This window comes from Chionomys nivalis, chromosome 16 (assembly GCF_950005125.1).
Source record: "Chionomys nivalis chromosome 16, mChiNiv1.1, whole genome shotgun sequence".
NCBI lineage: Eukaryota > Metazoa > Chordata > Mammalia > Rodentia > Cricetidae > Chionomys > Chionomys nivalis.
The window spans coordinates 65,702,099-65,728,990 of NC_080101.1; the positions used below are offsets into that span (position 1 = coordinate 65,702,099).

The window sequence follows — 26,892 nt, forward strand, 5'->3', positions numbered from 1 at the left end:
ATCATATTCCCATTAATCATGTAGTGATTGTACTTGAATAGGTTATACATTGCTGTCAGATGTATTATATCCCTCTCTTTATTCTCATGAAATGTGTACATGACCTGGTTCATTTATCATTCCACATCAATCACATCTAAATTTTCCACTAAAAAGGATTGTATCTTTTTTTTAATATTTGGCCTAACCATCTAGAAATATTTTATAAGGCAGAAAATCTTTAAACTTTATACATTATAGACCTCATTTTTAAAAAAGAAAGATCTGAAGAGATAGATAGCTCAGAATATAAAGCATTTACTATTCGTTCGAGAGGACCTGAATTTACTTCTTAGCACCCACATAGTAACATGTGACTACCTGTAATTCCAATTCAAAGGGATGTGTTGTCTGATTCAGGCCTCCAAGTGCTCCAGAACACACATGGTCCATATGCAGACAATCAGGCACACATGTAAATTTGTTTATACAAATTAAAGTAAACAAACTCTTAGAATCTAGTAATTTACTTTGAAAACTTATCTTTGGACTATCTTTACAACTGAGGTAAATTTTATTCTGAGAAAATGCACTCTCTCACTTGTATAATCTCCCCTAGTGATATATGTATGACAAGTTTAAGCCTCATGATTAAATCATTAGCATTATAAACAATGTGTGCATAACAACCAGCATATTAGGATAAATTAAAAAGAGTTCATTCCCCAGGACTAAAATCTATAGTCTCATTACCCATCACATTCATATCAAAATCATAAAATGAGTTCTACCTCAGTTTCTAATTGTCTTTAGTGCCTATACTGATAGATAAAATCAACACAGATATGCTTAGCCAGATATCCCTGGCTAGATATCTATTAGAAAAAAAAAACAGATAAAGCACACACACACACACACACACACACAAATCCTTATATACATATACATATGTGTACATAATGGGAGTTAAAATGGAGTTATTCTAGAAAGGCAGCAATGATACTACTAGACCAAACAGGTGAAAAATGCACAGCTCATTGTTTGAGAACTGTTTTGTGATGTTAAAAATCATGCAATTGACTATTTTGGTTTATTTCTTGTAATAAAGTAAAGCATAATGACAAATCAGAGAGTAATTGACTGGAAATAAACAGACCTGTTAGATAAGCAAGTGGTAAGTGTATAAGCAAAAATAGAATTAGAAATTATGTAATAAATGCATGTTGAAGCCTAAAAAAGACATTGCTTTATACATTTCAAAGAAATATATCACATAACTAAAATGAAACACCGTTGACACTGTATGTCAAGAGATATAAACAGACTGTAGAGTTGCCTCAGGGATTTCTAAGCTATTTTCTCTCCTGTTTCATATTAAATATTTCAGACTTCTGTGTATATTTGCATTTTCATTATACTTTTAGTATGCTTAACAAATGTTTATCTACTTAAATTATTTGATTTTTCAAAGTATAGCCATTTCTTCCTCCTAATGAACAGATATATAGGGCTATGTATTAAGCAGTGCTGGGTATCTTAATTTCAGGCTACATCCTTATATACGATTTTCTGAAACTTGTCTGCTGTCGTTTGTTTTCTTCAATCCAGTCAATAGCACAGAAACACTATCAACCAAATCATGGCCTTTGTTGCAAATTAGATCCACAGTCTGTGATCTACCATTTCCTTGACACTGTTGAAAGGAAACTCAATTTCTTAATATCAAAAGGGATTTATCACACAACCCCCCCCCCCAGGAGAATTTTCTCAATTATGCCCAGGCAAGCTTAATCAGCACTGCCATCCTTGCTGAGCTGTGCTGTGATAACAGGAATGATGCAATGAACTAGAACTAGATACAATGAGCACTCAAGAGAGGGACCAGTATGCAACGTACTCTATTAAATCTTTATTTGTTTACTACTCAGAGCCATGAGTGCTTGAGTAGAACTCACTCGGGGAGTCTTGCAACAAATGATTTCCATGGTTCTCACTGAGGCTAACATGCTTCAGGAAACCCCAGGTACACATTCCATCAGTGAGAAGACTGTAAGAAAAAATTTTCCTGTCAGAAAGAGCCCTTCCTCATCCTCCCTGGGCCAGAAAGAGTTGCTGATATTCTTCTCCTAAGGGAACCTTCCTTGTGCATTTTACATCCCTCTGCCCCTCTCCTGCTATACCCCTGTTTTCTCACGACCTTTATCATGTTCTATCTTTACAGTGGACTGCACCCTGTCAACACGAGCCTTATTTGGCTGGCCTGGATGATCGCGGTACGCTTCCAAACCTCCTGGATGTTCACAGCTGCTGGTCTTCAGTCAGGAACAGCTATTTTTCATTTAATGTTATTTATTTAACAAGAATTAGAGAATAAGTTAACCGACCATTATTCTCCTCCCCCTACATCAAAACTGGGAGAAGGAACCCGGCATGGGCAATAGGTTCCCAAAAGAGAGCTAAAGCACCAGGGACAGGTACTGATCCCACTGCTAGGAGCACCACAAACACATCAAGTTACACAGCAGTCACACACATGCAGAGGTCGTAGGTCGGTCCTTATTCAGGCTCCCTAGCTGTTGGTACAGAATCCTTGAGCTCTCACAAGCCCAAGTCAGGTGTTCCACTCTCATGACGTTGACTCCCCCTTGCTTGCACAATCCTTTCTTACTCTTCTCCATGAAACTCCTGAAAGCTCAGCTAAGTGCTGGGCTGTGGATCTCTGCATCAGTTAGGAAAACATTCCTAAAAATTCACTGGTTTACTGGTAGCTAGTATATATATTTACTCTAGTAGGCAATGTTTCAGCTTCCATAAGTGGAGTCTTAGTATTAACACAACATATTCAAATAGCTCAATTTACAAATTTATTTTTAATAATAAATTAATAGAGAAATTAAAATAGTTAAAATATTTCTAAAATAGAATGATATCAAGAAAAGATTGTTATTGATTTCATAGTGATTGAATGAAAGAAGACAATCTAAAAGCATGTAAGCAGTGTAAAATTTCCACTACTTTCAGTCTCTTCAAATACAAGAAAATATGAAGAAAATTGTTTGCAAGCTCCCTCTTGTATAGAAAGCTGTCATGCTTTGAATAATGAGCCAATCAGTAATATAGAATAAAATATTTACCAGAATTTGTTTCAAAAGTTCAATATGAATACTATTCATTAAACTATACACAATGAGTTCCAAGCTAGCTGGAGCTTTCTAATAACTTTCTAATAACGTCCTGGCTCAAACAACAAAACAAAATTACATTCAAATATATGGGCATGCATATGGGGTGTCTGTGTTATTCTGGGTTATTTAGATATGTCTTATTATCATACTCACTATGTAGGCTATGCAGGCTTGGCTTGACTCTGCTACTATGCTCAGATATATATATTTCTGAGAAGAATTTAAAGGGCCTAACACCTAAAATAACTTTAAGAGATATTGTCCTGAAACCCCTGTGTTGTTTGTTATTCAATTTTGTTATTTTTTAAACATTGTGGTATAAATTATTGGTGGGTTGATGTTGTCTCTGTAGCTCAGGCCTTTAAACTCACAGTTAACTTCCTGCCTCTGTGTCTGGAGTTCTGTATTTAAAAAATGCACCACCACAGCTTTAAACATAAGTTTTGTGGTGCAACTTATCTTTTATTATGTTTTTTGTTGTTGTTGCGGCTTTATTTTTCAAATTTAATTTCAGACATTATTTAATGTGCATGTTTTTTTTTTTTTTTTTTTTTTTCTGTTTGCATGTCTTTGTACCTCACTCATGCCTGGTAAGCATGGAGGCCAGGAGATGGTGTCAGAACCTCTGGAACTGGAGTTGCAGAGTGCAGTAAGCGTCTTTACATACTGGAAAGGGAAGCTGGGTGTTGTGGAAGATTCTTCATTACTTTTAACTGCTAAAGGATTTTCCAATGCAAATTTTCTGTTCTTGGTTGTATTTCCTGTACAAAGCAGCCTAGTTTGGGTCAGACACCTGATTAAAAAGTGGAATTCTCCTTTAGGTGAGAGAATTATCCTCAGGCTGGGACGGGCTCCCTAAGCACAACATGGTCAGCCCTTATACCATAAGCATACAAATGACAAAAATGGACTCAACAGGGTGTATTCACATATTTCAATATACTTTTTTTATACACTTGGCTTGGAAGAAGTTTGAATGGAAGCATGTGGAAAAGAATAGAGGACAGACAAAAAAGGGAAATTGGTGTAATATGTTTTAATTAAAATGTATAGAAAATTAATAAAAAAAGAGGAGCTAGGAAGAGGGTTCATCTGTTAAGCTCACTGGGTACTGTTACAGAGTATCCAGGTTCCATTCCCAGAACCACCATGATAGATAATCATTTGTTGTAACTTTAATCCAGGCATCTCTTGCCTTCTTTTGACCTCAGTCAGTACTGTTCAGGCAAAACACCCACATAACAATTAGAAAGAAAAATGAAAAAGGAAAGAAGAGAATTTTGTACAGTGATTTCACAGGCCAGAGACAAACAGCAGCCAGGGTAGTTAAAATGAGCTCCTTCTGGTATTACATGGAAGAGCATGTAGCCTCCTTCCTAGGTTAGTGAGAGCCAAAAGCAGCTTTTTCCTTATGTTAATGGAGCTCATCATAACCCTTCATGTAAGAGTAGAGTATACAGTGCTGTTAGGTGCCTTTTCCTTTGCTGCTTTTTGTAGTTATGGTCTGTCTTTTTTATCTGTGAGAATTGTGCCATTGGCACAGCTATCATTTAGATCAAATATCAAGGTTATTATGTGGTATAGGCTACAAAGCAGTATTCTTTGACAGTGTCATTTACTTGATTTTAAATAAAGACTTCGTGGTAAAAAATAAACCTGCCATAGGTTCAGAAAACCAGCTGAGACAACCAGACTCATGGTTTGAACAACTACTGATTCTTAACATCTCCATTGGTAGACAGCAATTGTTGGGTTAGGTGGACTACAACTTATGAATCTTTCTAATCAATTCACATATATGAAGAGATTGATTCTTACCAGCCCTGCTCATGTCGAGAACCATGAATAATGCAGCCATTTTTTTTTTCTGTCTGAGGAAGATGTCCTGGCACACAGTAGTGCTCATAAAGACATTCTTCCAAGGTTCAATATTCTCTAAATATTCAACTTACCGTGACGATTACTCTGTTTATTATTACTCATTTGTCAAGAGTTTGCCTTGAACTCTAGAAGAAAGCAATTTTCCTTTCATCATCCTGGCTTCTGGTGCAAGGGAGATTTATCATCATCATCATCATCATCATCATCATCATCATTATTATTATCATTATTTTATATACTTCCTGTGTTTCTGTCCTGGTTCCCTTAAGTGCTTGTGACTAGCAAGTAAGTACATTCAGTGAAAAGTACATTCCATTGAAAAGACACAGATCAAACCTCTCCTTTTCTGTTCTTAAATCTCTCTTTAAAATTGTTAATAAATAATAAATATAATATAATATAACATAACATAATATAATATTGTTTCTGGGCACCCTTCCACCTGTGGGTCAGGGAATCACAACACTCCTCAATGAGTAAAGGACTCTGCGAGCTAGTCACTTGATATTCAGGAGGAAAAAATGGGAAGTGCTTATAGAAGGCAGGAATACAGCACAGTCTCCAAGTCAAGCCAGGGGCAAACGCTATTAAAATGCACATCTATACAGTTCTGAAGTAGGTCTTCCTCCTCAATAGAAGGCGGGTGTGTGTGTGTGTGGGGGGGGGGGGTGTCAGAAACCCTTGTGCTGTGTCTTTAAGGGCACTGTAACCTTAAGGGAGGTGCTCTTGTCACTCATGCCTTATTAGCCAATCAGGACCTCCGGTAAAAAAAACTGCCAGTCAGAACCGGTGCAGGGCCCTTCCGGGAGCCCAGCTGCCGGCTTGGCTTTGCGGAAGAGCTGCCGCCGTTTCTTTTCCGCTTGCTGTGCTGCTGCAGGGAGCTGTGAAGGGGCTATGGGTGAGCTGGGAAGCCCCGACATGGTGAGTGAGGAGCTGCTGTCCTCCTATGGGGAAGAGCGGATGAGGAGTTTCGAGAGCCTGTGTGGCGGGTCCTACCAGGGCCCGGGTGGAGTCTCCTAGCAATCCGAACAACTTCCTGGACCCAGGCACAGGGCTCTGCCTAACTTCTGTGCGGAGAGCTGTGTGCATTTGGAGTCAACAAGAATGCTTTAGGTTGTCAAACTTGAACAGATCGAATTTCTCCAGTATCTGCTTAGACGTTCAGCACTTTGCATTAACATTTCATGTAAGATCCGTTCACAGTTAATTTTGTGGAGGTTGTAAAAGTCATTTCTTGCGTTGGGTAGCACTCCACTACTTAGCTGTGATGTCGAAGCGTAGAATTGGTTATTACAAAAGTAAATTAAGGTTTAGTAGAAAGTAAGTCTCACAAAGAATATAGATAAGGGAGGGCTGCTTCTGAAACACTCCAAAGATAAGTATAACCGAATGAGGCCTGGTAGAGATAAGGGTGTTATGATACACATTTTTTTTTTTTTAAACCAGGATTGGCCAGGCATTTGACTCCAAACTGTTACAAAGGAGATATCCCTGATTTAGAAGCAGTCACTAGCCTTATCTGTACATCAAAAAACAGGCATCTCCCTAGCTACTCAAGAAGGTCAAAACCTCCTTAAGGCCTGGTCTGCCTTAAAGTTTTCTATTGAGAAACACCCTAGTTCTGAGAGATGGGCAATGTGACACCAGGGGACAACTATGTGAAAAGTAAAGTATTGTTGTGTTAGGAACTGACTTGGTAAAGCAAGGCTTTCATTTAGCAAGGCAGGGAGCAAGCACATTCTTGGGAGAGCTAGTAACAGCCTGGGGCCTAGGCCTTGAGTGTTTGCCTCAAGACTTGATGCATTGAGAATAAAGCAGAGCTCCTTCACTAAAACCAGGAATATAGAACTAGTAACGGTCTGGGGCCACGGCCTTTGTGGACTGGTTGCTCCAGATCCCAAGAACCCAACTCTTCCCACTATATGGAACTATTGTTATCAGTTCCAAAGCCACGGTAGTAATATTCTTGAGATACCCTGTATTCCCCTTGTGCAACATTATTTGATTAACCTGCTCCTGAGTTTATTCCATTGTATCATAGATTCAGCTGGCTTCATGGAATTTTCCCATTTTCCCCCCTAAAAGTAGTATAGAAGAAGCTATTCTTCTTAAGAATTTACTTGGCAACTGGGCGGTGGTGGCACACACCTTTAATCCCAGCATGTTAATCCCATTACCTAGGGGGGCAGCTGCAAGCGAATCTCTGAGTTCGAGGTCGAGTTCGAGGTCAACCTGGTCTACAAGAGATAATTCCAGAACAGGTTCCAAAGCTACAGAGAAACCCTGTCTTGAAAAACAAAGTAAAAAAAAAAAATCCAAAAAACAAAACAACAACAAAAAGAACTTACTTGGTATCTTGGTATAAGACATAGCTTGTGCAAAATCCTCCCCAAGCCAGCCAGTGTTTATCTTGTCTACTTTCTACTTTTCCTGTCGTTCTCATTCCCTGGCACCTTTACCTCTGGACTCAGTCACTGAAAAATGTTCTGCTTTATCAGATCACTGGTATGTATACTTTAGAAACAATTCTGGGAATCTCTTTGAGTGTAAGTCTCCCATCTGCCTAAATGTATAGACATGCAGTCTCCTGTCCCTATTTAAATTGTGCAGTGTAACCTGGAGCATGACCCTAACAGAAATGTAAGGATGACAGCATATGTTGAATGAAAAATATGTCTAGGCTGGCTCTTCTATGAGCATTAGCCAGAGATAGTTGCTTGCTCTTATTAAAGAGATTTTCCTTTATTAATTGCCTAAATATGTGGAGTTTTTTTTCTCCTTGGAAAGGCGTATGAATTCTAGGACAGCTGCATTTCCAGCCTTTTAGAAGTGCTTCTGAGACAAGCTCTCCTCTGCTGACTCAGGTGGCCTTGACCTCCGACTCTTGCACTCCCGGGGTAACGACCTTGTGGTTCTCCATATTTCACCTCAAAAATTCTTTTTTTGACACCTCCACAATTCTTGAACTAAATGCCCATACCACCTCAGAGTTTAAAAATTACCCGTTTGAGTCCTGTAGCTGACTGTCCATTGGAGTTAGAGGAAAAGGGTTTGCATGTGAGCATGGCGTCTGCCTCCAGACTAGAATAGGAAGAATAGTTTATTGTGTACACTGCAGGGGAAACAGGACAGGCAGTCAAATTCTGGAATCACTACTATGAAAAAGGACCTAATTGTGGCAGAGGGAATTAATTTATAATTTCCCAGTATGCGTTATTTCATGCCATGTGAATGAACACAGACCACATTGGTGGTTGTACAATTTGAGAAAGTTATCTTGTGTCAATGAATATTGAATTCTCCTGTGTAGATATACTCAGTCCTGCTTGACACATTTAAGTCATCTTCGAAGTTTGAGAAACAGGCCATTGTAACTCAGTGTGTCAAGTTACAGACGTCAGCAGCCAATGTGCCTATAGGGAAGATCAATCAGTCTCTTATTAATGTCTTTCTCTCTACTAGGGAAGGGCCTACTCTTCTACAAAGTCAACATAGCTAAGGATTTTAATCTAAAAAATACATGATTTTTATAATTATAAAAAGTCACTTACTGGTTTCATTAATGTTATTTATTTGTTCCTGTTCTCCATCGTTTCCTGGTCATTAAGAATTTCATTACAAGACAGTTGGTGGTGCATGACTTTAATTATAGCACTGAGGCAGATACAGGTGGATCTCTCTGAGTTCAAGGCCAGCCTGGTCTATAGAGCAAGTTTCAGGGCAGGCTCCAAAGCTACAGAGAAACCATGTCTCGAAAAACAAACAAACAAAAAAAAAAAAATAAGGAATTTCATTTCATCTGGGAGGTGGTGGTGAATCCTCTAATTCCAGCACTCGGGAGGCAGAGGCAGATGGATTTCTGTGAGTTCAAAGCCAGCCTGGTCTACAAGTGGTAGTTCCAGAGCAGCTCAAAGAAACCGTCTCGAAAAGAAAAAAAAAAAATCATTCCTTTTTTCTCAAGTGCAATTGATTTATTTGTTTCTCTTGTGAGCAAAACTTCCTGTAGCCCAGACTTGCCTGGAGCCATGAAATTGAGAAATGCTTTGAGAAATGCCTCTGCTGCCCAGTGGTGGGAAGTCAGTCTTGCAGCTCCTTTCAGGCTGGGCCTTGACTGGTGAGGATATGAGACCTCCATATCCTCCAGTCTCTCTGACTTTTACTGGGAGTTACAAATGAAGAAGGACCAGAGCAAGAATTGAGTTCACTGACCAACTTCGAAAGTGATGTAGTCAGAGCGTAGAAAGGGAGGGACCGAAAGGAGGGTGAGAGCTTTTCTGCTTTGGCAATGATTGTTATTAACAAAGAGGAGTCAGGTAATGAATTTTAGAGGCGCCATAAATTTCCTGACTGGCCATTTCTTGAGGCCCACAGATCAGGGCAATCATGATTTGGAATAAAGTACTGACCTTATCATGTAACCAAATCACTGCAGTTACACTAGTTTAACCAATATAGAAGATCTGTGTAAACATTTCTGACCCTGCCTAACAGGCCTGTTATTTTTCAGATTTATTATGTACAGTCTGAGATAAAAGGTGTGAGTAATCCTTGATGTGCTCTTATACTAATCCCTAGTCTCTGGAGCACTTGGTCCTAAAGCCAGTTTTACCTTTCAAAATAATTATTTGAGATACATCGTATCCAAAGTCTTTTTCTTGACTCCATGCCCTACTATGACTCCTCGTTATTTTCTAATTCATGATGTCTTTTATACTTTAACAACAGTCACTGTTTACTGTGACCTGTGTTTGGCTGCAGGACTTCCCAGCTAAGAAGCATATGGTTGGCTACACTGGAAGTTGAATGTGTAATGGAATGGGCATACAAAGGACCCTGTGCCTTGGATGAGGAACAGAAAGTGCTCTGGGAGAGTGGAAGAATGTCTACTAAAATACATCTTTCCAGACCAGGGTCCTGTCTTTTGAGCTGGAAGGGCAGAGGTTGGGAGGACCATGCTGTCTGAGTAATTTGATCGCTGATCATCCAATAGGGGATCTGCTAATAGCTGTGTGACCCTAGCTCGTGAGGGACTTTTGCAAGGCATATCAATAGCAATAACTAGCTAGCAGGTTCTTTCCAGGATACTTCTGCTGTAGGGAGTTGTAAGGAAGACCGCAAGCCATGTCATGGTGAGTGTGGGTTATTCATAGCAGGTCTGTTGCATTGTCATTTCTGCTGGGACTTGGATGGACCATTTATTAGACTGTGATTCTGATGTTTCATGTGGTGACCTGGGCAGTAGCCCTTGTCTTTGGAGCCTCCCTGTGTGTAATTTCCTGGGGAAGGGAAGGCTTTCCAGCCTTGGGATGTAAGGATATGATGCTTGTCCAGTGAACAGACATAAGCATTGCTTTTGTGGTGCATGGTGGGAAAATGAATTGGAAAAGTGAAGATCTAGTTTCTAGAAGTTCTGAATATTGCATTCCACTTTCAGGTTTGAGTTATAAATATTACAGAAAGTTTAGGAACTTGTAGAAAGAGGTGATGTGGATCAGCCTTTAGCAATACATAAATAGAATGCTTTTAACTTTCTGCTGCCACTAGCTACCATGGTGTGATTTAGTCCAGTTCCAGGGGAAGAAGGGAATTTCTTATGTAGAGAGATTTCTCAGGAGTCCTTGGTGTTGTGCAGTTATATAGGGTAGATTTTATATTTCGTGCCATAATCTATGTGGCAGGAAGCAGATTTTAAATTATTCTTTCATATTGTTTAGGCATCAGTGGGACTGGGTTTGCCTGAAACCACAAGTAACCATAAGTGTCTGCAGAGCCATGACTGGAGATTACCTCCATTTGCAAAGAGAGCTTTAGAACATGGGGCTTATGTGTTTTGAAAAAAAAAAAATTAGTAGCTGGAAAGTCAGAAGCATAACAGTTTATGGGTCAATTTGAGTTAATTTTGTGCAAGTTGTGAAGTCTTTGTTTATTTTCTCTCTCTCTCTTGTTTTCTCTCTCTCTTGTTTTCTCTCTCTCTCTCTCTCTCTCTCTCTCTCTCTCTCTCTCTCTCCCCCTCTGCCCTAAGACGGGGTTTCTCTGTAGCTTTGGAACTAACTCTTGTAGACCAGGCTGTCCTCAAACTAACAGAAATCTGCCTGTCTCTCCCTCCTGAGTTCTGGGAGTAAAGGCGTGTACCACCATCACCTGGCTTATTATACTTCTATACACATAGAATTGTATGGAGTGGGGTTACATTGGTCAAAATCACACTTTTCCTGGCTGAGTTTCCTTTGGTCTTTTGATTAATAGTTGACTGTATTTTCCTTCCTTTGTTCTTGGCCCTTTCTCTCCATCTTCTTTATTCTTTGACAAATATTTTACACATTCTTGATTGTTGTAGGTAGCATTATGTTAAGTATAGAAGTCGTATTGTGTCAGTCTGTGTAGTATTTTTTCATAATCCCATTGAGCATTCTGAGTGCTTCTACTATGACTGTAGCTTTTTAATTATATTTCCTGTTCTAAATTTTGGGCATTGTCATTGGATTATATTTACTTTATTGTGTAAATTTACCATACACAGCCTCTTATATTGATGCATTATATTCTCAAGGATCATTTATTTATTTCTTCATTTATTTAGGTTTTGTTGTTGTTGTTAATCTGAAAGACTTTTGGTCTATTGGCCAAAAAGTGTCATATGTCTTGGCAGGTGGCTCAGCACATATTCTTTTTGGGGAGAACCTGAGTTCAGATACCAACTCTCAAGTTAGGAGGCTCATAACTATCTACTATTCTAGATCCAGTGTGTATGGCACCTTCGTTTGTATGTCACCTGTACACATATAGAAGATATTTTTTCTCATGTGCAAACATTCACAAAAAATAACAATAATCTTGTTTTCAAAAGTGCTTGTGACTTATAAAGCAAAACAAGTTGCTTAGGTCTTAACCAAGTTTTCTGTCCCACTAGGTTCCACATCTGTGTAGTCCCAAATAAACACACAGAGTTCCACATTAATCTTAAACTTATTGGCTTAGTATCTTAGGCTCTTCTTATTAACTAATTCTTACATCTTAAAATTAGCCCATTATTCTTGTCTGTGTTAGCCACATAGCCTGGTACCTTTTTCAATGAAGCAGTCACATCTTGTGTGCTCGGTGTCTGGCTTCCTCTGTGCCTGGATGACGACTGCAGACTGAAACTTCCCTCTTCCCAGAATTCTTGTTGTCCCACCTCTACTTCCTGCCTGGTTGCCCTGCCTTTACTTCCTGTGGAACTACTGGACAACCAGCATTTATTTAAAATACAAATGAAAGGGTAAAAAACCATTGTCCCACCGCACTTCCCCCCCTTTTTAAAAAAAGAACTCTTTATCTAATATTCTTTGTTTAGCCTTTCTCCTGATCATTATCCATAACAACTTGTAACCAACATTCTAAACAAAGGAAAATATCTATAGTCCATTTTTGGGGAATGTAGGCATAGTTTTCCAGGCTACTTCCTGCTGATTGGGGATGCTGATAATTTTACAGGAACCTAAATAAAATTTAGAATCATGCTTAAATTCTGACTGGAAAATTCTGTGAGCCTTGATCATCTCAGGCAGCAGCCTTGAATTTGTTCTGGATGTAGAATTCAGACATCTGGGCCATCTTCTTCTATTGGAGATTTTTTAGGAGGTCTTCCTTGATCAAACCTGATTTTTCATAACCTGGAATGAATTCACAGCCTCTCATTTCCTGAGGAAACAAAAGTAAAACCTCTTCTCCATATCTTTTGACTTCAACTTTGAAGTCAAGTATTTTCAAAATACCTAACTTGCATTTATAAACAAATATCTTTTAGCAACTGTTGCTCCTTCCTCAGCATTTAAACAATTCAAAGAGGACATAATAACATACAGTATCTGGACTCTCTGTGTATTTTTGATCTTTACGTGGCTTCATTTTAACCTCTATTTCTTTTATTTTTATTTTCAATTTTTGGCCTTTTGAGACAGGTTCTCTGTGTATCTTTGGGTGTCCTGGAACTCCCTCTGTAGACCAGGCTGTCCTTGAACTCACAGAGATCTGTCTGTCTCTGCCTACCAAGTTGCTAGGATTAAAGGTGTGTGCCATCACACCTTGAATTCACAGAGATCCATCTGCTTCTGCCCCCAAATGTTAAAATTAAAGGTGTCTGCCACCACACCCAGCTACTCTCTTTGTTTTTTTAATTTAAGGACTTTATCCTTTTTTTTCTCTTTTCTCTCCCAAGCCTACATATGTTTTTTAACACACTGTAAACCATTTAGAGGTTTTCTTCATCTTTGAATTTCTATTTACTGTATATCTCTCTTTTTCTGACCACATGAGTCTTTAATTTGCCAAGTGATATGACTAGGAATAAAGCTGCAACTTTGATGGCTGGATCCACCCCATTTCTTAGCTTTCTCAGCCTAGCCTCATAGCAGAGGTACTAGCTGGAACCATGTTTTTTACCACAACTCTATGGTGTTTCAAGGTCCCTGCCACCACCAAAATTTATGCAGTCAGCTTTTCATCAACACCATTTAAGTGTTTTATGGCAGGACCTCTTAAAAGAGCTGCAAGGTCTTGCAGCTAAAGCTAAGTCAGGAAGCCTATCTTAAATGAGAGCACTTACCTCTAACAAGCATAGCCCACCTGAGAAAATGCTACTATCAAGAAGCCATGCTTGACTCTATTCTTTTCCAAGCTCTGTTAGGCTTTATGTGCATGTAGCTGTCCACATGTTGGGCACCATTTGTTGACTGAGGTTTCTGTCCTGCGTGGTTCCCACAGTTGTTAAGTCCCAAAGAAATCACTTTACTAAAACACTGATTGGCCAGTAGCCAGGCAGGAAGTATAGGCAGGGTGACCAGGCTGAAAGTAGGGGCAAGACAACGAGAATTCTGGGAAGAGGGAAGTTTCAGTCTACCGTTGTGACCTAGCCTCAGGGGAAGCAAGATGTAACTGCCTCACCAAAAAAGTTTCCAAGCCACGTGGCCAACATACACAGGAATTGTGGGCTAATGTAAGTTATATGAATTAGTTAATAAGAAGCCTGAGCTAATGGACCAACTAATGCAGACCACTTTGTGATTCATTGGGACTTTATGGCTACAGGACCAGGCAGGACAGAAAACCTCTGTTAACACTTAGGTGCACACTGATTCTTTAAAAATTTATTATCTTGTATTTTGTTTTAAAAAGAGTTTTCATTTCTTCACTTTGCTTCAGACTTATAGAAAATCATCAATCATAAAAAACAAAATCATGTCTAAATGATACTAACAGACATCCTTTTCTTTCTATCTATCATTCGTTGTTTGTTTTTGAGGCAAGATTTCTCTGTGTAGGTTAGCAGTCTTTTCTTGAACTTGCTGTCTAGACCAGGCTAGCCACAAACTCACAGAGATTCACTTCTCTCTGGCTACTGAGTGCTGGGATTATAGCTGTGTGCCAGTACTGCCTGGCATCCTTTTCTTTATTACAGAGAATGAAATCCTTTTAGTACTCAAAACTATTTTCTACAAAGTTAAAAAGACTTGAAACTAATCTCTCCAATTTTGGTGAAACAACCTCCTCCTTCATCCAATTCTCTGTGACTGGCAAAGGAGAGAACTGTGGTGCACAGGATGAGTCATGGCCATTGACTTCTTAGAGTTTGATTTTGATTAGGAGGATCCTGTAGTTCTTGTTTAAGGGACCATAAAAAATATTTGTAGGTCTGTCCTTGTGTCTTGTTTTGTCAGTGGTGCAACATATATTGTTGATTTTATTAATTGTAATCTAATTATTTTGTTTATTTTCTGGAAAATGATGGACTTTCACCAATATTGTATACAGAAATTTTCTTGTTATGAGTTCTGTGATTTGTTGTTGTTGCGTGGAACTTTCTGTGGAGAGACAGTTTTAGTTTCTCCTTTTGATCTAAGAGGCTTGCATCTTCCAATTTCCTGGCATATCAGTATTTTCCAGTTGTTGCAATCTTCTAGTTTGGGTTTTTCCTGCTGAAGTGATTGGTATGAACAATACATTGTCTTTGCATCCTAATTAGCTTTAGCTGTCAACATGACAGACTAGAATCATCTGAGGGAACATCAGTAGAGGGCCTGCCAAATCAGAATATCTTGTTACTGTGTCTGGGGGAGGTTGTGTTGATTATGATTGATGTAGGAAGGCACTTCCATTGAGTCAGCAATATCTCTAATCAAGTGGGTCTGGGATGGATAAGAAAGATAGCTGGGTATGAGACAGTGACTAAGTAAGAGAAGAAACCAGTAAACAATGTTTCCCCATGTTTTGCCTTTAGTTATTAGCTTGAGTTTCTTTCCTAAGCTCCTATAAGGAGGGATTGTGACCTAGAGGTATCACTAGTCTTCCTTTTATACTTAGGAATGAAGAAGTCTCATAGATATCAACTAGACATGGTGTCTTAGTTAGGATTTCTATTGTTGTGATGAAACACTGGGACCAAAAAGCAAGATGGAAAGAAAAGGGTTTATTTGGATTGCAATTCCACATTGATGTTCACTATTAAAGAAATTCTGAACAGATGCTCAAACAAGGCAGGATTCTTGAGGCAGCAGCTGATGCAAATGCCATGAAGGAGTGCTAATGACTTGCCCAGCCTTCCCTTTTTATAGAGCCTCAGAACCACCAGCACAGGGATGGTAGCACTTTCAGTGGGCTGGGCCCTCCTCCATTTTTTCAGTAATTAAGACTTCACTGCCTCATTAAGACATTTCGTCAACCAAGCCCCAATCCTCTGATGTCTCTAGCTTGTTGTCAAGTAGACATACAAAATCAGCTAGTATACATACTACAGCAAGTTACAATAAGACTAGGCACAAACCATCATATCAAGGCTGGATAAGGCAACCTAGTATGAGGAAAATGGTCCCAAGAGCAGGTAAATGAGTCAGAGACTTCCCCCCCCCACACACACACATTTCCACTTTTAGTAGTCTTACAAAAGCATGAAAGTACATAATCATAACATGTATTTCAAAGAACTTAGCACTGACCCTTATGGGATTCATGATTGTTTCTTCTGTCTGTGTGACACCTAAGACCTTGGGTTATTTGATTCTGTGGGCTTTGTTCCCTGGCTGCTACAGTTTTTCCTCCCCTTTATCAACAAGAGTTCCTGAGCTCCTCCTAATGGTTGGCTCTGGATCTCTGCATCTGTTCCCATCAGTTTCTGGATTAAGCTTGTCTGAATTCAGTTGGAGTAGGTATCATTCTATGAGTATAGCAGAATATCACTAAAAATTATTTCTTTGACGTTTTTAAAACCTTTTTTGTTTTTGTCCTAGATCTGTAGGCCATTGAGCTTTGGGTTTTTGGACATCCAAGTAGTGTTTCACATGGGCCCCCTCTAATAGATTGGTACTCAAGTTAGCCAGGTTGTCTACTCCCACAAGTACTGAGCCACCAATTAACCCAGCATCATTCGAGTAGGACTAATTATAGGTTGAAGGTTTTGTGACTGGGTTGGTGTCCCAGTCACAATACTGTAAGCCTTGCCTGGTTAAAGAAGACTCTTCAGTTTCCTCATCCCCCTGTTTTTAGGAGTATTTTCTAGGGTCATTTTCATAAAATCTAAGGAGTATATGAAGAGCTAGATTTACTGCTTTTGAAGTTAGAAAGAAAAGTATTTCAACCAATTAAGTTCCAGAACAGAGACTGCACTAGGTTTCCATATTGACTCCCAAATTAGTCCTAATTCCAGTAGTCTTCCCTCATACTCTCTCCTTCCATCCCTTTCCCTAGCCTGCTCTCTCCTGTTCCCAGTCCCACCAGCTCCCAGTCTATCCACAAAATCTATTCTATTTCCTCTTTCCAGGGAGATCTATGTATCCCCGCCTCCCCAGCCCTTCTTGCTAATTAGTCTCTCTGGATCTGTGGATTGTTGCATGAATATCTTTTACTTTATAGCTAATATCCATGTCATGTTTTTCCTTTTTGGTTTCAATTACCTTACTCGGGATAATTTTTTTTCTAGTTCCATCCATTTGTCTGCAAGTTTTATGATACTTTTGTTTTAATAACTGAGTAATCATTGTGTAAATGTACCTCACTTTCTTTATCCATTCTTTGGTTGAGGGACATCTAAGTTATTTCCAGTTTTTTGCTATTAAGAATAAATCTGTGAACATAACTGTGCAAGTGTCCTTGTGGTAGAATGAAACGTCTTTTGCTATGTGTCCAAGAATAGTATAGTGGCATCTTGGAGTAGATCTTTTCCAGTTTTTCTGAGGAACTGCCATTTTGATTTCTTTAGTGTCTGTACAAGTTTATAAAAGTTCTTTCCCATACAGAAACCAGAGTGATATAGTTAAAGTGTTGTTCATCTTGCTGTTCTGAGGTTTAAGAGGTTTTCAGTGACATGAAATTATTAGACCTGCTCTTACTATTCCAAATGGAATTTTGTTGTTGTTGCTTTGTTATCTGGTCTAGCCTGGCCACTGATTAATGACAGCTTTCTTCCCAGCTTCTGAGTGCTGGGGATATATGCTTTGTACTCCTGAACAGTTAAAAGTTAGTGTCAGATTGGAAAAACTAGGTTCCCTGCTTCCTGTATAATTAGATGGGAAAGTGGCTCACCAATGAGAGCTGTATAACAGAGGCTACAGAGACTGAGGGCATTTATTCATATTCATTGTGCCATTCTCACATTTTCAGAAGTTGATATGTTGAATTAAAAACAAAAAGTCAACTAGTGTGGAGTAATGGTAACCAAATTTGACTGCTCGGCATGATTGCAAGAAATGCTTACTCAGCAACACTTGAGGTACTCCATATCACCGCAGGAGATGTATTCTAGAAAATAGATTTTTAAATAAAAATGACCAAATGTAAGTATTTATAGTCTGCAGCTTTAGAAAGTTTCATAGATAGAGGAAATCTCATCTTGGAATAATGTGGAATATTTACACTAGTCAGATTATTTGCTAGTACATGTACTCTATATCTTTTCATGTTTAAGGACTTCCCTGTCACCTGCATATACTAATGGATGGTTTATAAGTTGTATGCATCTTAAATTGCCACCTCTGTCCTATGGCAAAAACACTTGGAAAAGTTTCAGAATAGTGTTAGTAACTACATAGACCAGTGGATGAAGCGAATTTGTGTAGTTGTAGCCACTGTTGATTTAGAGAAAATTAGTATAAGCATGAAAATCTTGCTATTTATGAATTTGACCTACAATAGTTTAGTAATAAACTTGACTTAGTCCTTATATGTTTGAAAAGCAACCATACAAGACAGTATATTTACATTTACACTGACTTTAGGTGCCAGCATTTATTTTATAAATTTTATTTATATGTATTTGTGAGATCTTGAGATGACTCATCAGGTCAAAACAGGTACAAGCACAATATGCTTATTCCTGAAAACCATGGTAAAAAGAACCAAATCCTAAAAGGAAAGTTGTCCATTGGTCAGTACACATGATGTGTGTACCTGCATTCACACAAAAAAACAGAAACCCACTTTGTGGGCCTGGAGTTCTTGAGCAGTGCAGGCTGACTGGCTTCAAGCCCAGGAATCTGCTAGCCCCTGACTCCAGAGTCCTGGGATTAAAGTATGTGCCACCACAACTATCTGAGATCTTTTTCATATGACCACTAAATGCTAATGTTGGCTGTGCTTTGAAAAAGTATATCGTATGTGGGCTCAAAATTTCTGGCCATACTTATGTTGCTACCTTGTAGTATGAAGGAGCGGGCTGCATCCCACTGCCTGGCTAGCTTATCTCTCGAAATAACCACACAGAAATTGTATTAATTTAATTACTGCTTGGCCCATTATTTTTAGTGTCTTATTGTCTAACTCTCATATCTTGATTAACCCATTTCTTTCAATCTGTATATCACCACAAGGTTGTGGCTTACTGGGAAAGATTCTAACCAGCATCTATCTCAGGCAGGAGAATCATGGCATCTGCCACACTTCCCTTCTTCCCAGCATTCTGTTCTGTCTGGTCTACCCACCTAAGGGCTGCCCTAGCAAAAGTCCAAGGCAATTCCTTTATTCTACCAATGAAAGCAATACATAAACAGAAGAATTTCCTACACCATTCCCCCTTTTTCTTTGTTTAAAAAAGAAAGGATTTTACTTTAACATAGTAGAATTACAGTTACAATATTTATATATATTTTACCTTTTATCATAACAGAGAAAAACTATAATTATAACTATTTTTAACTCCATCAAAGACTCCAGAAGGACATATTACTTAAGTAAACAATAAGTAAACAACTTTTAAAACTCTAGAAATGACAGAGACATCTTACTGCCTGTACAGTCACCCAAAGTTTTTTCGTACCGTTGAGGCATCCATCTTTAGCCTACAGGCCCATAGCATCCAGCAGACATTTCCATGAAGTAGGAAATTTTAAAGATACTTTAGTCACGTTTTTTTTGTGTGTGTGTGTTTTGAAGAATTGCTCGCAGACTCTTATGAAACAGGAACTCCAAAGGATCATCTCATCTTTAGGCAAGTTTAGTAGTCCTCTGTCTGTGGGATCTTCGTGTCCAGTTTATGTAACAGTCCAGGTAAGAGCAGTTTTTTTTTTTTTTGTCCAAATGGCTAACCAACTCCATAAGGAGCCTCTTTGGTGTTCATCTTTCTCTTGAAGTAGCTTGGTGCTGCCAGGAGCAGACGTGTCTCATTGTCACGAAAAGTCCTAAGTTATTAAAACATCTTAAATGTCACGTTTTGTAGTCTTTGAAAGATATGAAGAATGCCTGTCTGAAATATATCTATGTACATCTAGAAAATCTAACTAACATGACTACAAACTTGACTATTATAGATGATTATCCATTAACAACCTATATTTTAATTATACATTACATTTTTAAATGAACTACACAATCACAATACCTTAATCAAGATCAGAAATATATACATATAACAAAATTGAACTTAAATTTGTATCCATAAATCAAGATTTATACTAGTGTAAATTATTCATTTCTATATCATATCCCCCTTTAAATGTAAAAGAACATTTATAAACAAAATACAGAAGGACCTCCTACACCACTACCTGGTCTTTAGTTGGCTAAGGTGGCATTGAATTCCCCTGAGGATGGCCTTGTCTTGTTCTTACTCCCACACAAGCCACTCTCCAGCTTATGATTTCAACACATATAATGTGGAAATGTTGGTTCTTTGTTCATACTGCATAGGTTTTCATTCAGAGTTGAATAATAATCTTGATTTTCTTTTAGGTCTGTGATTTATATTTTTGTCTTTTTTGCTCATGTCTGCATGAGTTAGTTCTAAATCCTTATTATTACTCAGATTTCCATTTTAAAAGCTTATTTGCTTTTCAGTTATGGCTTTTTTGCATATCTTATATTCTCCAGTATTCTAGATAATTTTCATGTTAGGAGTGAAATACAGGCAGGGCTCATGCTAGCAGGTGCTCTCTTACTACTTGTTGATGTTTGAAAATTTTTTTTGGTATGATTTCAGCAAATAGATCAAGCACTTTACTTAGTAACTCTTTTGTATTAGTTTTTACTTCATCTGTGGGGTTTCTCAATGTAGGACAGTTGTGCTTCTTTTAGTTTCTAAGATTTTCTTTGTTTCATGTATCCTATCTATGAAACTCATGGTTTTCTTGTGGATAGTATTGAGACTGTATGTAAGGAAATGTCTACTTTTGTCACAAAACCTAAAAATCATTTTAGCTAAATTATATTTACCCTCTTTTAAAAATTTTTTAAAGAACTTATTTATTTATCAAACATTTATTTATTTATTCTGTATGCAGTGTTCTCCCTACATGCTGGAAGAGGGCACCAGATCTCATTACAGATGGTTGTGAGCCATCATGATTGAAGTCAATACATGAAAGAGTACCTAGTGCCCTTAACTCTGAGTCATCTGTCTAGCCCCTGTAAATCTTTAATTAATTAATTAATTAATTAATTGGTATATTTGAGGTAGTTTTGCTGGGTATTTTTCCTTGAGTTCACCTATCTAGACCAAGCTGGTCTTACACTTGGGATAATCTGGCCTTACAAGAGCTGATATTACAGATATGTACTCAGTAATACCATTTATCGCCAGTTATTTTCCCCCGTAATATATATCTAAGTTAATGATTCTGTATTACTGCAAATGTGAAATCTATTAACAAATGTAGCTTTTGCTGACAAGTAGATAATCATTGGGATGGGTGTTTCCTATTTTTTCATTTGAAAGTTCAGTTCGGATTACTTAAATGAAGAATACATTTTCAGTGTTATGTATGTGTCTATGTTAAGTGAAGCTATTATATCTTTTCTATAACAGTAACAATGGACCATGAAAATCCAAACAATTACAAATTAAAGAATCACGTTTTTCTGTAGTCCCAGACTATGTTCTTTTAGGCCAATGAAAACAGGTTGTTCCCCTTGTAGGGAAACTCAGTCTTGGTTTGTCACAACACTAGACCTGCTTATCCAGCTTGGATTTAGGATCAGTTTGATGTTTGCTGTGAATGTAGGGATCCTGTGTTAAGAATGAGGTGAGCAAGAGACTGAGTATAGCTGGAATAGAAGAGTATTCTTGTCTTTAATTCAACAGATATGTATGTAGTCCTGGTGCTTATTTTTATAATATTGTTTCTTTATATTTGTAGCCTGCCCCGCTTTTTTCTTGGAAAATTTCCTACTAGAAAACAGTATCTTTTTTCTAAGTTTTTCTTTGTTTGCACTTTGTCTATATGTATGTCTGTATACCACTTGTATTTTTGGTACCTATGTGTAGTGGGAGCTGCGGGCTGTGTTCCTGCCACCCCAGCTCCTGGTTGCCTGGCTAGCTTATGCCCCAAAATAACAACACACAAACTGTATTCTTTTAAACACTGCCTGGCCCATTATATCTAGCCTCTTCTAGGCTAATTCTCACATATTAATTTAGCCCGTTTCTAATAATCTGTGTAGCACCAGGAAGATTCTAGCCTACTTCCATCCTGGGTCAGAGCTTCATCGCATCTTCCCCAGAGAGCAGAGCTAAGGCATATGAGCTCACTTCCTCTTCCTCTCAGCATTCTGTTCTGTTTACTCCACCTACCTATGTTCTAACCTATGAGGGCCAAGCAGTTTCTTTTATTTTTTAACCAATGACCTTCCTCCATCATTTCCCCTTTTTCAGTTTAAACAAAAAAAAAAAAGGAAGGCTTTAACTTTAACATAGCAAAATTACATATAACAAAACAGTTATCAAGTAAAAATTACAATATTTACATCTACTTTATCTTTATCATAACTAAGGAAAACTATAACTATAACTAACTATTCTTCAACTCCATCGAAGACTCCAGAAAGATACAATATTACCTAAGCAAACAAGAAATAAGCAACTTTCAAACTCTAGAAATGACAGAGACATCTCGCTGCCTTGACAGTCACCCAAAGTTTCTCTGTACCGTTGGGGCATCCATCCTTGGCCTACAGGCCCATAGTTTCCAGCAGACATTTCTATGAAGCAGGAAATTTCAAAGGCAACTCAGTCACTATCTGCTGTGTCCTGCAGAATGTCTCGCAGACTCTTTCATGAATCAGGAACCCCGAAAGATCATCTCACCTTTAGGCAAGTTCAGCAGTCCTCTCTCTGCGGGTTCTTTGTGTCCAGTTTATGCAACAGTCCAGGCAAGAGTAGTTTCTTGCCCAAATGGCTATCAAACTCCATAAGGATCCTCTTCAATGCCCATCTTCTTGAAGTAGATTGGTGCTGCCAGGAGCCGAGTGTCTCATTGTCATGAAAAGTCCTAAGTTATTAAAACATTTAAAATGCCATATTCTATAATCTTTGAAAGATATGAAGAATGCCTACCTAAAATATATCTATGTACATCTAGAAAATCTTAACTAACATGACTACAAACTTGACTATTATGATTATCTATTAACAACCTATATACATTACATTTTTAAGTGAACTACACAATCACAATACCTGAATCAAGATCAGAAATACATATACATATAACAAAATTGACCTTAAATCTCTATCAATAAAGCAAAATCTATACTAATGCAAGTTATTCATACCTATATCATATCCCCCTTTAAATGTAAAAGAACATTTATAAACAATATATGGGAACATGGGCGCAGTTTTTTCTCTCCAAACTGCTTCGTGCTGAATGGGGGCGCTGTTATTTAGGTCTTTCATGGTATAACCTGTGTGCTAGGTTCATCTCAGTTGGCAGTTGAATGAAGTAATTTTCTGAAGGTGTTCACAGCAACCTTTCAGGAGGGCGTGGTCTATCATACCATATTGGGATAGAAACAATTAACAGGGCTTCATCCTCTGTGAAAACAAAAGAAGAAACTCCTTTCCAAAGCATCATGTCCTTAGATCCAAATTTTAAAGTCAAGGTATTTTCAAAATATCTTTTTTGGATTAGTTCAGCAGCATTTATAAACAAATATCTTTTAGCATCTGTTGCACCTTTCTTAGCATTCAAACAGTTCAAAGAAAGCATAATAGCATACAGTATCAAAATTCTCTGTGTATTTTCCATCTTTGTGTGCTTTATTTTAACCTCTATTTCTTTTATTTTCACTTTTATTTTTTGAGACGCGTCCACTGTATATCTTTGTCCTGGAATAACTCTGTAGACCAGGCTGTACTTGAACTCTCAGAGATCCCTCTGTCTCTGCCTCCCAGGCATTGGGATTGAAGGTGTGTACTGCCACACCTTGAAGTCACAGAGGTCAATCTCCCTCTGCCTCCCAAGTGTTGGGATTAAAGGTGTGTATTACCACACCCAACTACTCTCTTTCTTCCTTATTTTACTTTTAAGAACTTTAACTTTTAGCCTGCATATATTTTTGAACACATTGTAAATCATTTAAAGGTTTTCTTTGTCTTTGAATCTATCTTTACTGTATATCTCTCTTTTTCTGACCACACGCGCCTTTAAATTACTGAACAATATGGGTAGGATTAAAGCCGTGGCTTTGCCGGCTAGATCCAGCCCATTCCTTAGCTTTCCAGCCTCATGGTGGAGGTACCGGCTGTAGCCATGTTTATTGCCACAAGTCTAAGTCTATGGCATTTCAAGGTCCCTGCTAGCAAGCAAGCTGCAACAGACAGCACTCAAGTCCTTTCTCTGTAGTCGGCCCCCCTGCCTCAAACAGTCAGAGTTTGCCCTGGCAGGATGGCCCAGAAAGCCCACATTTTAAAACAACACAACTTTTTTCCTGCTACGCCTGAAAACAAACAAGCATGCAGTCAGCTTTTATCAATACCATTTAAGTGTTTCATGGCAGGAACTCTTAAAAGAGCTGCAAGCTTTGCAGCTAAAGCTGAGTCAGGAAGCCTCTCTTAGATGAGAGCGCTTGCTTGCCTCTAGCAAGCAGAGCAGGCCCAAGAAATTTCTGCTACCACGTCGGGCGCCATTCTGTAGTGGGAGCTGCGGGCTGTGTTCCTGCCACCCCAGCTCCTGGTTGCCTGGCTAGCTTATGCCCCAAAATAACAACGCACAAACTGTATTCTTTTAAACACTGCCTGGCCCATTATATCTAGCCTCTTCTAGGCTAATTCTCACGTATTAATTTAGCCCATTTCTAATAATCTGTGTAGCACCCCCAAGGTGCGCTTACCAGGAAGATTTTAGCCTACTTCTATCCTGGGTCGGAGCTTCATCGCATCTGCCCCAGAGAGCAGAGCTAAGGCGTATGAGCTCACTTCCTCTTCCTCCCAGCATTCTGTTCTGTTTACTCCACCTACCTATGTTCTAACCTATGAGGGCCAAGCAGTTTCTTTATTTTTTAACCAATGACCTTCCTCCATCACCTATAGAGGGGAGAAGTGGATGTCATATTCCCTGCAACTGGAAATAAAGGTGGTTGTGAGCTTCTATGTGGATGCTGGGAATTAAATCCAGGTCCCCTAGAAATGTAACCAGTGCTCTCAATTTTCTCCAGTCTCTCAGTTTTGTTTGATCCTGTCTTTGTTTGACATTATTGCTAGTTTTTGTTTTATTATAGCTTTTTGAGACAAGGTCTTAGGTGGCTCAGACTGACTTGGGGAGAAAGGGTTTATTTGACTTACAGTTCTTGTTTGATCATGGAGGCAAGTCAGTCAGGAATTCAAGGCAGATACCTAGCACTAACTGAACTCAGTGAATCTAAAAGCAGCTCATGAAGTGAAGAAGAGGAAAGAAAAAGAGGCAGGGGCACAGAGGGGAACAAAATAGAGACCATGGAGGTACTCTACTTACTGGCTTGAACTTTAGCTTCTTCTATTTTCTTTTTCTGTTTTTCTCTTTTTAAATGAAAATAGATCTCCACATAATATGTTTTGATTATAATTTGATCTTCACCTCCTATCCGTATTCACATCTCTTCTTTTTCTCTCTCATTAGAAAATAACCAGACACAGAAAAACAGTGTCTGTTTTCTTTTTTAATTTTTTTAAATTATCTTTTAATTTTACATACCAACCATATTTTCTCGTCTCACTTCCTTCAGCTCCCCTGACCTATTCCCTCCATCCCACATCCACTTTTCAGAAAGGGTAAGGCCTCCCATTGTGAGTCTACAAAGTCTGGGTTATCTATTTGAGGCAGGACCAAGATCCTCCCTGTATCATGGCTGAACAAGACATCCCTAAATTGGGAATGGGCTCCAAAAGCCAGTTCATGCACAGAGGATAAATCTTGGTCCCACTGCCAGTGGCCCCACAGACTGTTGAAGCCACAGAACTGTCATTCACATTCAGAGTGCCTAGTTTGGTCATATGCAGTTTCCCCAACTATCCGTCCATAGTCATTGAACTTCCACTAGCTTGGGTCAACTATCTCTGTGGGTTTCCCCAACATAATCTTGGCCCATTTACTCATATAACCCTCTTGTCTCTCTTTGACTGGATACTGCCCAGTGCTTTGTTATAGACTCTGCATCTGCTTTCATTGTTACTGGGTGAAGGTTCTATGATGATAATTAGAGTTGTCATCAATCTGATTATAAGGGAAGGCCAGTTCAGGCATTCTTTCCACTATCACTAGGAGTCTTTAGCTGGAGTCATCCTGGTGGACATGAGAGTATCCATAGCATGAGATTTCTCTCCAACCCTACAAAGGCTCCCTCTGTCAACATATCTCATTCCTTGCTCTCACTTTCTCCCTTCATTAACTCAGCCATTTGGTTCTCTCATGTTCTCCCCCTTCTTCTTCATACTTTCCTTGCCTACCCCAGCACTCCTAATTTACTCAGGAGAGCCTATCTATTTTCTCTTTCCAGGGCCATCCATGCATATCTCACTTATTGTCTGCCTTGATACATAGTTTCTCAGGGGTTGTGGATTATAGTCTAGTTACCCTTTTTTTAGGTCTAATATCCACTTATAACTGAGTTTGTACTGTGCTTGTCTTTATCAATCTGGGATATCTCACTCAGGATGATTTTTTTTGAATTCCATCCATTTGCCTGCAAATTTCAAGATGTCATTTTTTTAATTAGTATTGAGCAAAACTCTGTAAATGTGCCACAATTTCTTTATCCTTCCTTCCTTCCTTCCTTCCTTCCTTCCTTCCTTCCTTCCTTCCTTCCTTCCTCTCTCTCTCTCTTTCTTTCTTTCTTGAAAAAATTTCTGCCTCCTCCCCACCTCCCATTTCCCTCCCCCTCTGCTCACTCCTCTCCCCCTCCCCCCACTCCTTTCCTCCTCCCTCTCCAGTCTGAAGAGCAGTCAGGGTTCCCTGCCCTGTGGGCAGTCCATCCAGGTCCAGGAAGGTGAGCATCCAAACAGGCTAGGCTCCCACAAAGCCAATTCATGCAGTAGGATCAAAACCCAGTGCCATGTCCTTGGCTTCTCATCAGCCCTCATTGTCCCCCGTGTTCAGAGAGTCTGGTTTTATCCCATGCTTATTCAGTCCTAGTC

General features: G+C 38.8%; 1 protein-coding gene across 2 annotated transcripts in view; it reads left to right on the plus strand.

The window, feature by feature from the left end:
• The first annotated feature begins 5,862 nt into the window (after positions 1-5,862).
• Positions 5,863-26,892, plus strand: part of LOC130888157 (zinc finger protein 431-like) — a 44,558-nt gene continuing 23,528 nt past the window's right edge. For both annotated transcript variants that reach the window (XM_057791042.1, XM_057791041.1), the window contains exon 1: positions 5,863-5,966. Coding sequence is in view for 1 of the 2 variants with exons in the window: in XM_057791041.1 (XP_057647024.1) it covers positions 5,940-5,966 (27 nt within the window). In the remaining variant the exon portion in view is untranslated. The remainder of the gene's footprint in view (positions 5,967-26,892) is intronic.